General features: G+C 35.7%; 2 protein-coding genes across 4 annotated transcripts in view; both read left to right on the forward strand.

Moving 5' to 3' along the window:
• LOC141405487 (uncharacterized) overlaps positions 1-12236 on the forward strand; it is a 36708-nt gene extending 24472 nt beyond the window's left edge. The window contains exon 3 of the mRNA XM_073989878.1: positions 11912-12236. Coding sequence (XP_073845979.1) covers positions 11912-12079 — 168 coding nt within the window. The 3' untranslated portion in view covers positions 12080-12236. The remainder of the gene's footprint in view (positions 1-11911) is intronic.
• LOC141405488 (uncharacterized) overlaps positions 4686-13908 on the forward strand; it is a 52817-nt gene continuing 43594 nt past the window's right edge. The window contains exon 1 of one of the 3 annotated variants that reach the window (XM_073989880.1): positions 4686-4749. The gene's annotated coding sequence lies outside the window, so the exon portion shown is untranslated. The remainder of the gene's footprint in view (positions 4750-13908) is intronic. The other 2 variants (XM_073989879.1, XM_073989881.1) reach the window with 2 other exon arrangements.

Here is a 13908-nt window from a genome sequence, read left to right on the forward strand (position 1 = left end):
ACCATCGACTTATTGAAATCAAAATTTGGCGATAAGTTGATTTCGAGAAGTGGACCTGTCAATTGGCCTCCAAGGTCGTGCGATTTGACACCTCTCGATTATTTCCTGTGGGGCTACGTGAAGTCACTGGTTTATGCTGATAAACCAGCAACAATTGATGCCTTGGAGGCCAGCATTGTTCGTGTTATTCGTGACATACGGCCAGCAGTGCTCGAAAAAGTGGCCAAAAATTGGACGCCGCGCCCATATGCCCGAAATCATTTTCAAATGTTAATGTCACGTATTGATCTTTCGAATAAAAAAAAAAAATTTTGATTACAATTTAATTCTTTGTGTTATTTTTTACAATTTCAAGTTCTATCGGGCTTAAAAAAAACACCCTTTAAATGTAACGTATAATATTAAGAGTATAGACAAACACAACACATGTTCAGGTTTTGCCCAGTGAAATGAAGAAGCATAATACTCACCACGCAACATAAAGTATACTTAAAAGACATAAGAAAGAAGAAAAGACAACAAAACAGAGGAAAGAAACAAAAAAGAATAAAGAGAAATTTCTTTTAATTTATTTCGTCTAATAAAAAGACTCATAAATGACTCTCTAAAGCAGCCCTGTGCACGGGCATCCACTGGTGGCTGCTGTAAAATACTCTTACTTTTCTTAATTCAACAAAACTCGGACGTTTAAGTATTTTTTGTAATTATTATTTAATAAATAATTTCATCCACGATCTTAGATTAAAATTGTGTTTTCACAATTAAAAAACAATTTAGAAAAACCATGAAAAACGACAAATGTTAAATTCTCTTAAATTATGTTTTGCTCACCATTGCTCTAAAGACTCATAAACAATTATAAACATGACCCAAAAAAGACTCGAAAAAGAGTGCCAAAGTAATCAATAAATCACCAATAAATTATTGAAATACGACTCGAAAAAGACTTTATATACCATCTGAAAATGGGCAAAAATGACTCGAAAATAATGCAGAGGAAGACTCATTTGTGATTTCCTTAGACGAGTCGCCTGAGGTTATGTTTTCCTACCGACGAAAGAGTCATTTATGATCAGAAAATGAGCTCATATTCCAGCTTTTTAATCGTGCAGTCGGATCAAAAAAGCCTCGAATTTGATTAAAATTTTCAAAAAATGCTGGCTGGGTACCCACACGCAGAAAAATATATGTTTGTAACATCCCCTCATACCAATTGCGGATATTATTCGAATGTTCGGCACAACTTTCGAAAACGATATCACATTCGAAGGATTGGCAAATGTTTTTCGGGTGTACACAAGCACATTGTTCTTTTGTTTGTCAAAAGTTTAAAAACGATATCATTTTCGAACATTTGGCGAATGTTTTTTCTTCACAAGAAAAACTGTTTCGAGAAACATTTTTTACTTTGAAAATTTGTTTGTTTCATAAAAAAAATTTATATTGTTTGTAAAAAATTCCCATTTGCTTTTTATACCCTACACCACTATGTGGGGAGGGTATTATAAGTTGGTTTTGGCCAAAAAGTTTGTAACGCATCGAAATAATGGTCGTAGACCCATACTTATATATACCAAAATGAATGTCTCGACGAGCTGAGTCGATCTGGCTATGTGTGTCCGTCCGTCAGTCCGTCCGTCCGTCTGTCCGTCTGTCCATCTTAACCTTGTAATCACGCTACAGGTCGCAATTTTGATCGGATCGTCACGAAATTTTGGATGTTGATGGGGATCCCGGAGGGGAAGAAGCCTATTGATTTTGGTGATGGTCGGATAATATTTAGGGGTCGGAAAGGGCAAAAAACTTAGGTGGATAAAAAGACAACGTTTTTTTCCAAAGCGAATATCTCAGCTTCCATATGGGGTATACCAAAAGCAAAACCTGACAATGAAAGCAGAAAATATCGCCTTTCTAATGATGTAAAGTAGGTGCTCGTAGGTGATCAAACAACGCAGATATCACAATAGTAGAAAATAAAACCCCAATTTTAATTTTTGCGATTTTAATTATATTGACGAATATCACAGCTTTGGTTGAAAATTTTCCAAAAGCAAAGCCTGACTATGAAAGTAAAACCTACCGTCTTTACAATGATGCAAACTAGGTCGGCGTAGGTAACCAAATAACGGGGATATCGCAATAGTCGGTAATGCATCCCATTTTTCTATTTTTTGGAAATCACGCTACAGGTCGCAATTTTGATCGGATCGTCACGAAAATTTGAGGGTTAATGGGGGTCTCACAGGTGAAGAAGCCTATTGATTTTGGTGATGGTCGGATAATATTTAGGGTTCGGAATGGGCAAAAACTTATTTGGAGAAAAGGTCTACGTTTTATTTCAAAGCCAATATCTCTGTTTCTTTAAGAGGTATATCAAAAGTAAAACCTGGCAAGGAAAGTAGAAAATATCACCCTTCCAGCGATGTAAAGTAGGTTGTCGTAGGTGGTCAAATAGCAGAGATATGGCAATAGTCGATAATGCATCCCATTTTCCGATTATTTTGTAATCACGCCACAGGTTGCAATTTTGATCGGATCGTCACGAAATTTTAGGGGTTAATGGGGGTCCCACAGAGGAAGAAGCTTACTGATTTTAATGATGGTCGGATAATATTTAGGGTTCGGAATGGGCAAAAACTTATTTGGAGAAAAGGTCTACGTTTTATTTCAAAGCCAATATCTCTGTTTCATTAAGAGGTATATCAAAAGTAAAACCTGGCAAGGAAAGTAGAAAATATCACCTTTACAACGATGTAAAGTAAGTTGTCGTAGCTGCTCAAACAACAGAGATATCGCAATAGTCGGTAATGCATCCCATTTTCCGATTTGTTTGTAATCACGCTACAGGTCGCAATTTTGATCGGATCGTCACGAATTTTTTGGGAGTTGATGCGGGTCCCACAGAGGAAGAAGCCTATTGATTTTGGTGATAGTCGGATAATATTTAGGGGTCGGAATGGGGGAAAACTCATTTGGAGACAAATTCAAAGTTTTATTCTTTGTGAATATATTGGCTTCTAGAAGGGGTATTCCAGCGGCAAAACCTGTCAATGGAAGAAGAAAATATTACCTTTACATTGGTGTAAAGCAGGTTGGCGAAGGTGGTCAAACAAGGGAGATACCACAATAGTCGGTAATGCATCCAATTCTTCTATTTTTTGCAATCAAACTACAGGTCGTAATTTTGATCGGACGGTCACAAAAGTTTAGTTGCTTATGGGGGTCCCAGAAAGAAAGAGGCATATTATTTTTGGTGGTAGTCGGATTATATTCCCTAAAAGAAATGTTTACCAGTGAAAAGCTTATGCACAGGGGTAGTGGTGTAGGGTATCACATGGTCGGCCCCGTCCCGACTATAGCCTTTGCTCACTTGTTTCAAATAATTTTAATATAAATGCTACGTATAATATAGACAATAAGTGTTGATAAAGACAACATATGGGTAGGTTGCCAAACACAGGACAACAATGTTTATCAACAGTTACATATCGAGTCGCAAACATAATGTAATAAAAACGGAAAAGGTACATAACAGAAACATCAAGAAACTCCACAAAAAATGTTTTTCGCCACTATCGTAAAATTTATCATCTTTCATTCGCTAATAATATTATTAACGATATTCGAATTCGAAGGTTTTCCTGCCACAAACTGAGCGACGAATGAATCGTTTTCAATTCGTTCTCGTGTGTCGTTTTCGAACAAAAAATCCGCAAAACTATCGAAAAACATTCGAAAACGAATCGTTTGCGATAGCAATGGTATGGAGGGATATCTCAATTTTATATGTTTAGGTACCAACATATTTTTTATGTTAGAACATATTTTTTATGGATGGAGAGGATTATTGTCAAAAGGAGTAACCGCAGGGCTCTCGCAGCTGCGGAATGCTGGTTTATAATTCTGTAATAAAGTGCTGTGTGCATGGTGTAATAGGAGAGGCAGAAGTTTTGTGATGTGTATGCGTAAAACACGTGTACTTCGTGATTTATTGTTGTTAACCAACGTAGCAAGCGAAGAGGAAAAGAAAAAAAAATGGTATTAATTATGTTGGTCTTTTTTCTTCAGTGTTCGTTGAGTAAAGACTGTAAAGTCAGCGAATAAATCTGTGTTTTGTCTTTTCTTAAAGAAATTGTCTTTTTTTTAATAAATTAAATGTCCAATACATCAAAAAGGTGAATGGAAATATTTTATTGGACAAGGAAGAAATCGCATTTAATATTGGTAATTACATCAATACATTTTTCATATACATACATACATATGTATATTTGAAATATGGATGTGTAACGCCCCAAAAGTCGTGATCTCGGATCGCTCGTCTTTGGTTATAAAATTTATGAAATTGATGTTATAAAAAATAAATTTAATTCAAAAGAGTTTTAAATTAACGGCCAAACGACGACCTCTAATGTCAACAGATGGTACTACCACATCAGCGCCAGCCCCAGCGGTAAAGTAAATCATGGATAGGCAATGTGCGCTTACTGAGAGCAAGTGAGCGAAAACTTCAATGTAAAATGCATTGAAATGTATGCTCACTTGCTCTCAGTAAGCGCACATTGCCAATCCATGAAGTAAATAAACAACAGCATACCAACTGAAGTTGACTGCAGTTGGCTGGCGCAGCAACCACCGCCACGCTATAAAAGGGGATGCCCTGCCGTCACTCGGGGCAGTTGTCTGTTGACCGCTGACGAATTAACTGGGGTGTGACAAGTATCAATCTTTTAACTCTGTGGGATAGTGGTGAGTTAACTGGGTTATGATAAGTACAAATCTTTTAACTCTGTAGTGCAATGCTGAGCAAAATCGAGAGAGAGGCAAATTTAAGGGAGAATTAATATTTAATTTTTCTTGATGTGTCATTACTTATTTCAATATTTTTTAAACATTAATGTTGTCTAAAATCGTCCACAATGCAAATTATTAAAAAATATATATACAAAATTTCATAAACTTTTAATTGTTTATGGTTCACAAAAAACTAAGAGTACGTTTTCACAATTTGCCTATGTGCTAGCACACAGGCGTGCTCACCCCTGCTGTAGTGTAGTTATTGTAGTGAGTCAATTGGGGTACCGAGAGCAATCGACGTACCAATCTCTTAACTCCTTAGTGTGGTGTGTGAGTTAATTGGGGTACCGAGAGCAATCGACGTACCAATCTCTAAACTCTTTAGTGTGGTGTGTAAGTTAATTGGGGTACTGAGAGCAATCGACGTACCAATCTCTTAACTCTTTAGTGTGGTGTGTGAGTTAATTGGGGTACTGAGAGCAATCAACGTAGCAATCTCTTAACTCTTTAGTGTGGTGTGTAAGTTAATTGGGGTACTGAGAGCAATCAACGTACCGATCTCTTAACTCAGTGCAGCGGTTAATAGGGGTACTGAGAGCAGTCAACGTACCGATCTCTTAACCTACTTCGACAGTTGGAAATATTGACGTCATCACCCTCACGAATGATTATTAAGCCATCCGCATATGATAGTGAACAGAGATAGTGATTCGCCAAACCACGAGCTGCCGTCGGAAAATAAGAAAGATTCCCAGACCTGTGAACAATAAAAATGTGCTGCCGAAAACTACCTAAACGAAATCAAATAATAGGATTTCGATAAAGTGTTTAATGAAATGTAGTGTGAAGTGTTTTTGTATTAAAGATTATAACGTTTGTGAAAAAAAATTAAACTTGTGTTTTCTCTCTCTCTCTCTAAAGTTCCCAACAAATAAATTCTTGTGACGACCCTGGCCCCCACTGAACTACCCCAACTTCAAAGTGAAAAATTCCGTGCAGAATTTGTTCCCTTTCCCCAACTTCACAATTTTTTATTTCCACATTTATTTCCAAAAAAGGGAAATTTTTTTGTCGATACGTCGAGAATATTCCATAATTAAGTGATTCTAGTAGTTTTCAATGTTATAAAAAAATATTTTAAAAGAAATTCACTTTTTAAAATTATTTTCCGTGCGAAAAAATCCGGGGAAATATTCACGATTCCAGATGCCGATTTCTCCCTGATGATTTGAACTTTGAAGAAAATGTGTTTTATTTCACGACTAAGGAGAATCGTTTAACGAAGGTTCAATGTAATTTTTTTCTTTTTAAAAGTTTGACTTTTTATACATTATTCCCTTTAGTTTTTTTTTATTAAAGTCTGCTATGTATTTCTTTTTATGTACCCATGTGTCTGTCGTTGCTTTTGTTTGGTATTTCTATGCCTTTCAATAAAGCACCACCATTTATAAATGTGTGTATATGTTAGAGATAGCCAGTGAGCATACATTTCAATGTGTTCTACATTGAAATTAGGGATAGGTAATGGAAAGCAATAATCGATTTTTCGACTATTCGATTATGGTCTAAATCTAGAAATGCGATTTTTCGGTTTTGCGATTATTTCAGTTGTCTTAAAACTCGACTTTCGACTTTTTCATAACCGCAGAAAATCGATTATAATCGACTATTCGTCGATTTTCGAGTTTTCTTTTGAAACTGTAAAACCGCCAAAAGTGTAAAACCGCCAAGTCTACAATCTATGGTCAAACTCGAAAATCGATCACAAGATAATCGATTATGCGATTTTCCTTCCAGACAAAAGTCGACTACGATTTTTAGATTTTCGACGGCAAAAAATCGATTAATCGATTAACCGAAAGTCGATTTACTTATCCCTAATTGAAATTTAGGCTCCCTTGCTATCAGTAAGCGCCCACTGGTGCATGTGTTTGTTTTTTTGTGGCATTTGGGTTTGTATTCGTTTGCTCCCAAACATATAATTTGTTTGCACCCAAACATATAATTTGCAGGACCCAAACATGTGTTATGTTTGGGACTGATTGCAAACAAATATATGTTTGCTGCAAAATATGTTTGGGACATATGTTAGAGAGCCCTTTTCCTCCATGTAAGACAAGAGTTACAACTTTGCCTTAGGGAGTAAAACAAAGTTCGTAGAAGAGCCTAAACCTGACAAAATTATCCCATTTGAAATCAAGGCCTCAAATTTTTGAGGACCCATAACCGCGAACGGGCTAGTGATAGGGAAAAACGCCGACATACGTGTCATCTTATCTTTGATCTTCTATTGATCTGCTGTGTCAGAATATAAAAAAAACAACCCACAGTGATATTAATGACACGTTGTAAAACAAATACTAATGAAATTGTCAGATATGTTCTTCGTGTACAATACCCGCAAATTGAATTATCTAATTACTTAGTTAATTAGAGTGTTGGCAACAATATTCCTCTTGACTAGGTTAAATATTACACTCCAATACAAATTTTGTTCTAAAAGGTCATGAATTCGAGATTTTGACATGATAACCAAGGAGAAATTAATTAAAATTAATATTAAAAACGGCCAAAATTTAAAAAAAAATTCAAGTACTTTAGCTGTAGTTTCCTGAGCATTTGAGACATCACAAAAGTTCTTTGCAAAGCAGAGAACTCTCCACCCTCTTCTTGAAGTTTGTAGTCCTGTGTTTTCAGTAAATACATATATGAGATCATAATCCAGTGGTATTGTTAGTTACTTTAAAAATTGCATATCAAAATGGTGTTTCGAAAAGTTTTGAACGTATTTTGTCTAATTATATATTATCCCTTTAAATCACGCTAGACTTTATCAATTCTTTTTCGAAAATGAAAATTTGTTTGACAAATGTTCCGACATTCCGGGAAATAATGGCATTGATGATATGTTCGATTTAACCGAATTAAACATAGAATATACGGATGGAAATATTTATGTATCGGGTAACGGGACCAATGTTTGGGATGTTCAGCCAGACGATCGTATTGAAGTGAGTAGACCACCTTTCTGCTAAAAAATCTAAGTTCAAATAAGATTAATTTTTTTCTTTTGCCGACGACGACTAGTTTCGCTGTGATGTTTTTAAATACCAACGTGGCAGTTGGCAGCCAACCGTCTACAACCTGTTATCGAACGATTTTTGTCGAGATCAATACAAAGAAGGTTTTATTTGGTATAAGTCTTGGTCACAATACATACCCACCGAAGAACGGTTATGTGTTAATCATAAGGGAGTAAGTATTGAAGGATTTCAACAGCATGTTTATGTAGGTCGATAAGACAATGGATGCGTAATAAATAATACCAAATTCGTAGGTGTTTTTCAAATTAGTTTTTTGTTTTGAAGCAAAAGCAAAGGAAATAATATTTCGAAAACTAAACTTTGGGTGTGTTTCACTCACATACATTTTCGTTTCGACACATGGTGCCCTTGAACCAAATTTGAATGAAAGGTGCTTACATCTGGGAATCAAAAAAAAAAAAAACAATTAAATCACCGAAGTGATTTTCAAATAAATCGTGGTCAAAGTTCACATTTTTAGGAGTTTTTTATGTTTTCACGGTTTTACTAGGAAACCGCTAATCCTATCGTAATGGGACTAAAAACAATTGTTGTAGCAGTAAAAATTCTCTACAAAATTGACTTGTACGATGTCTTCGTAGTTTTTACCGTTATTGAGATATAGAAGTACAAATTAGGGCAATGGTTTGACTGTATCGCCTTCTTATATTACAATGTTATACACAGTGCAACTTTTAATGAAAACCGCTTACAGCAGGAAAGTTTTTGCGGATTCTGAAACAGCAATGTTTATAGATGAGAAAAATCCAAAACAAGTAAGAACGGCGTTAAGTTCGGCCGGGCCGAACTTGTTATACTCTCCACCACTAGTTGTATTGAAGTAAAATGGAATAATTAGTTTCCTTTCGTGTATGAAGAAGACTTAAGGTCACATTAGGCAAATATTTGCTCCAACGACCGACATTGTGCGCTTACTGAGAACAAGTGAGCATCTATTCAATGTATTACTAACACCCACTTAATCTCAGTAAGCGCACAATGCCGGTCGCTGGAGCAAATATTTGCCTAATGTAACTCTACCTTTAATACTAAATTTCAGCAATTTCGGTTAAACAATGTGAGGCACCATTCTATGGGGCCTATTTCAAAACGTCGATCTATACCGACAAATTTCTGACGGAAAGTTTTTAGGCTCACAGAAGACTAAATACCAAATTTCCTACATTTCGGTAAGAGAATATAGCTAAAACTAAAAAAATACCGAAAATCAAGAAGTAAGTTTCTATGGGGATATAGGAAGACGTGGACCTATACTGATAATGCTCTTCTGGAATATTTTATAACTCTTGGAAGACGAAATAACGAATTTCGGTTGGATATTGACGTCACAATTAGAGTTGTGTAGTTCCGGAACGAACTAGTTCCAAGGAACTATTCCGGACAAGGAACTATTGGAACTATATCCGGCTCTTTCATTTATATAGTTCCTTTAGTTCATATAGTTCCAGCCGTGCATATAATTCCTTTCAATTATATAATTCATTCTCTTCTATCTTTCGCGTTCGATTCCTTCATCATTCAGTGGGGCCACATTGTTAAGTAAACGTAAATCACATCCTCGTTACATTGCTGAAATTTATTTATTTTGTATTGTATCAATTAATCCACCAAAAGATGAAAACAAAAAGAAAGAGAAAGATTCGTTAAACTACTTCATTCTCGGAACTATTTGGAATGAAGGAAATAAAAAGAACAAGGAACGAGAAAGATGCATTGAACTATATCGGTCTCGGAACTATTTGGAACGAAGGAAATAGAAAGAACGATGAAAGAGAAAGATTCATTGAACTATATCGCTCCCGGAACTATTTGGAACTATGGAACTATATTAAGGAACTAGTTCCTTTTGGCAAAAGGAACTAGAAAGATCGATCCGCTCCAGGAACTATATTGCCCAACTCTAGTCACAATCTTCAGTATTACGAAAATCCGGAGGTACCGCTCTATGGGGGATATATCGAAACGTGGACCTATACCGAATCTTAGTCAGAAATGGGGCAATATGAAAGCGTGGACCTGTACGGACATATTTCTGGCGAATAGTTTTATATCACAATGAAGACTAAATACCAAATTTCAGCCATTTTGGTGGAAAATTGAAGACACAACCTTCAAAATACGAAAAATCGGGAGGTACTTTTCCATGGGGGCTATATGAAGGCGTGGACCTATACCGACAAATTTAAAGGGGAAGTTTGAGTACCCCCAACGAAGTCTAAATATCAAATTTCAGGCATTTCGGTGGAATATTGAGGCCACAACGTTCAAAATACCGAACCCGTTCTATGGGGGCTATATAAAGGCATGGACCGATACCGACAAAATTCTGGGGGAAAGTTTTATACCAGCAACGTAGACTAAGTACCAAATTTCAGCCATTTCGGTGTGATAATGAAGCAAAAACCTTCAAAATACCGAAAATCGGGAGGTACCGTTCTGTGGGGGTTATATGAAGGTGTGGACCGATACCAACAAAATTCTGGGGGAAATTTTCATACCCCTAAAGAAGACTACGTACCAAATTTCAGCCATTTTGGAAGGATAATGAAGCTAAAACCTTAAAAATATCGAAAATCGGGAGGTACCGTTCTATGGGGGCTATATGAAGGTGTGGACCGATACCAACAAAATTCTGGGGGAAAGTTTTATATCCCTAAAGAAGACTACGAACCAAATTTCAGCCATTTTGGTAGGATAATGAAGCTAACACCTTAAAAATACCGAAAATCGGGAGGTACCGTTCTATGGGGGCTATATGAAGGTGTAGACCGATACCAACAAAATTCTGGGGGAAAGTTTTATATCCCTAAAGAATACTACGTACCAAATTTCAGCCATTTTGGTAGGATAATGAAGCTAAAACCTTAAAAATACCGAAAATCGGGAGGTACCGTTCTATGGGGGCTATATCAAAACGTGGACCGATATATCCCATTTTCAATACCAACCATCCTGCGAGTAATAAAAACTTCTGTAACAAATTTTGACTCTCTATCTTTAAAATTGCGAGCTGTATCTTGATTTCAACAGACAGACAGACGGACGGACGGAAATGGTGAAATCAACATAGAATTTTATGCTGATCAATAATATATATGTATACTTTATAGGGTCTCCGACCAATATTTCGATGTGTTACAAACGGAATGACAAATTTAATTATACCCTCCATATGGTGGAGGGTATAAAAAACAAGAAAAAATCGCTGGCTGGATTTTTTAATAAATCGCGATCAATGTTCATATTTTAAGGTGTTTTTATAGGTTTTCACGATTTTGCTTGGAAACCGCAAGTGCTATTAAAATGGGACTAAAGAACATGTTGTAGCAGTGAAAATTCTGTACAAGATTTGCTGAGTGATATTTTCCTAGGTTTTACCATTTTTTAGATATAGAGGTTCAGATCAAACTTTCAGATATTTTTCTTATGTCTTCAGGATTTAGCGCGAAAACTGCAAATCCTTTTGAAATGGGACTAAGGAATATGTTGTAGCTGTGAAAATTCTCTACAAGATTGGCTTTCGTAATTTTTTCCTAGGTTGTACCATTTTTGAGATATATAAGTTTAAGTTTGTTAATTGCACTCTTGACATTGTATAAGGAGGCGATACAGTCAATCCGTTGTCCTAATTTGAACTTATATATGTCAATAACGATAGAAACTACTTGTATATCATAAAAGTAAATCTTCTAGAAAATTTTCATAGCTACCACACTTTCTTTACACTCATTTCGATAAGACTTGCAGTTTCCAAGCAAAATCGTAAAAACCTAAAAAAACATTTTAAAATGGCAACTTGAATCGCAATTTATTTAAAAAACGCTTCGCCGATTTATTTTTTTGTTTTTTGATTTTTCTCATCTATAAACATTGTAGTTTCAGAATCCGCAAAAACTTCCCAGGTGTAAGCACCTTCCATTTAAATTTGGTTCAAGAGCACCGTCGATATACATAAACAGGCTGTAAATCTCTTTGGAGAATATAATAACTTTTGTTTTTGTGTGTTTCAGCTGACATATCATTGCATTCCGTATTCGGTAAACTTAATATATGATGTTCCACTTATGCCTGAGGGCCGCCATAAACTTGTATTCGCATTTACGGCCTATGAAAATGGTATTGCTGAGCGACCAAATTCAATATGTTTCAAAATTATTGGCGAATTTTTAAAGATATAAAAAGTAAAAAATGAAGAAGGAGGAATATATCAATAATTTATATACATATATGTATGTGGAATTTTAAATAAAATTTTTAAAGGACAAATAGAGCCCATGATTAGGTTTGTAACAATCAGGACAATAAATAAAAATTTCGTGTGGAATTTTTTCCCAAGTTTGCAATTTTTTATCTCTATATTTATGTCCAAAAAGAAAATATTTTTGTCAATTCGGTGTGAATATTCCATAAGTGATGATTAAGTGATTATTGGGGGTTTCAAAACTTGTTAAAGAATTTCACTTTTTAAAAATATTTACGTGCGGAAAATTCCGGGGGAAATATTAATGATTGCCCTGAATATTTTTCCAGGTCAAAGAAACGAGTTCAAAAGATTCAGTCAGCCACTAAGAGAAAAGCATTTGGGCGGTTGGCAGTTTTTGGAACACACGGTTCATTATCGAGATGGATGCATGGAGAATAAAAGTATACCCCTGAAAAAGAAAGGGGGCCCCAACTAGAACGCAATTTTTAAATTTAAAATAAAACACAGATATTAAAAAAAACCGTGAAACTTTATTATATCGTAAAGTAGGCAGAATGAGGTTAAATGCTGCTGTATTTCACTAATGCAGCGTCCAATTTCCTTTTTTAAGGCTTGAGTCGTCGTCGCGTAAACAATTGATTTCAAACAACCTCAAAGAAAAAAAATCTAAAGGTGTTAAATCGAATGATCTAGGCGACCAATTCTGGTCTCCAAAACGCGAAATAACACGACCGGGAAATGACTGATGCAGTCTTATCTCCATTCATGTGGACGGGACACAGAATGCTCAGATTCCAATCGTCGGGTACTCGTTCTTCCTGCCAGATGGTGTTAACTAACTAGTTTTTAACAGCCCGTCTTGTAATCCACCGGCTCCTGCTGCCTTATTATTTTTCAGCCGGTTTATTGCTATCTCAACGGTTTGGAAAAATGATCTTTCCATGTCCTGAGCACAATATCTGTATCAGTGTGTGTTACTAGTCCCAACCCCAATACCAGTCTCCAGATATAGAAGATCATTATGTGGTCTTCTAGAGGTATAAAACCTTTACGAGATATTTTATAGAAGAAAGATCTTTATAAAAATAAATAAAATACGAAAATAAGACACACAGAAAAAGACTGTTAAATTTGGATCATCAGAACAACAGCGTGTCGAATTTATGGCTATAACACTTACAGAGAAGTTCTGCTGACGGATTTAACCAATGTCGAAAATATTTTCATGTTGCCTAACCGGAGTTTGAACCCATCACCCTTAGTACTCAAGACTACTGCTTCAGATGGCAACCAATTTTTCCAATTTTTTTTCTTTCCTTATCATACCTACCCCATCTCTTTATCTCCCCCTCTATCATTTGCTCACAATATTGCCATGCATTTTCCTTGAATACCACATCAAAATCTTTTGAAGAAGATACTTGGTCTTTGACTTTAGTCGCAAAATGCATATTTCTCGCTTGGATAACTTAGCTTAACATAGTTTAGCTAGCTAAGCTAAAGTGGATATTTTGCAGCAGTTGTTGTTATTGTTTTTTTAAGTTAAAACTTCTAAGCAATTGCTTGCTGTTGCATCTACAAACTTAAATTTTCAAGGTTTTAGTTAGATGGGCATGGGCCAGAAGTATTCGCTTGCTTGCTATCAGCATCAGCATATTATGGACACATGACATCATCTGCAAAAAATAGACGAGGTGGTAGAAAAACATTAAATTTTAAACAAAAATTATTAATTAATTCTATACATGGGTCATAAATATTATTCAAGAATTTGTCAAGTCACTAATTCTTGAACAAAAACTA

Source organism: Musca autumnalis, unplaced genomic scaffold (genome assembly GCF_047663935.1).
Source record: "Musca autumnalis isolate F117 unplaced genomic scaffold, ASM4766393v1 scaffold_5, whole genome shotgun sequence".
NCBI lineage: Eukaryota > Metazoa > Arthropoda > Insecta > Diptera > Muscidae > Musca > Musca autumnalis.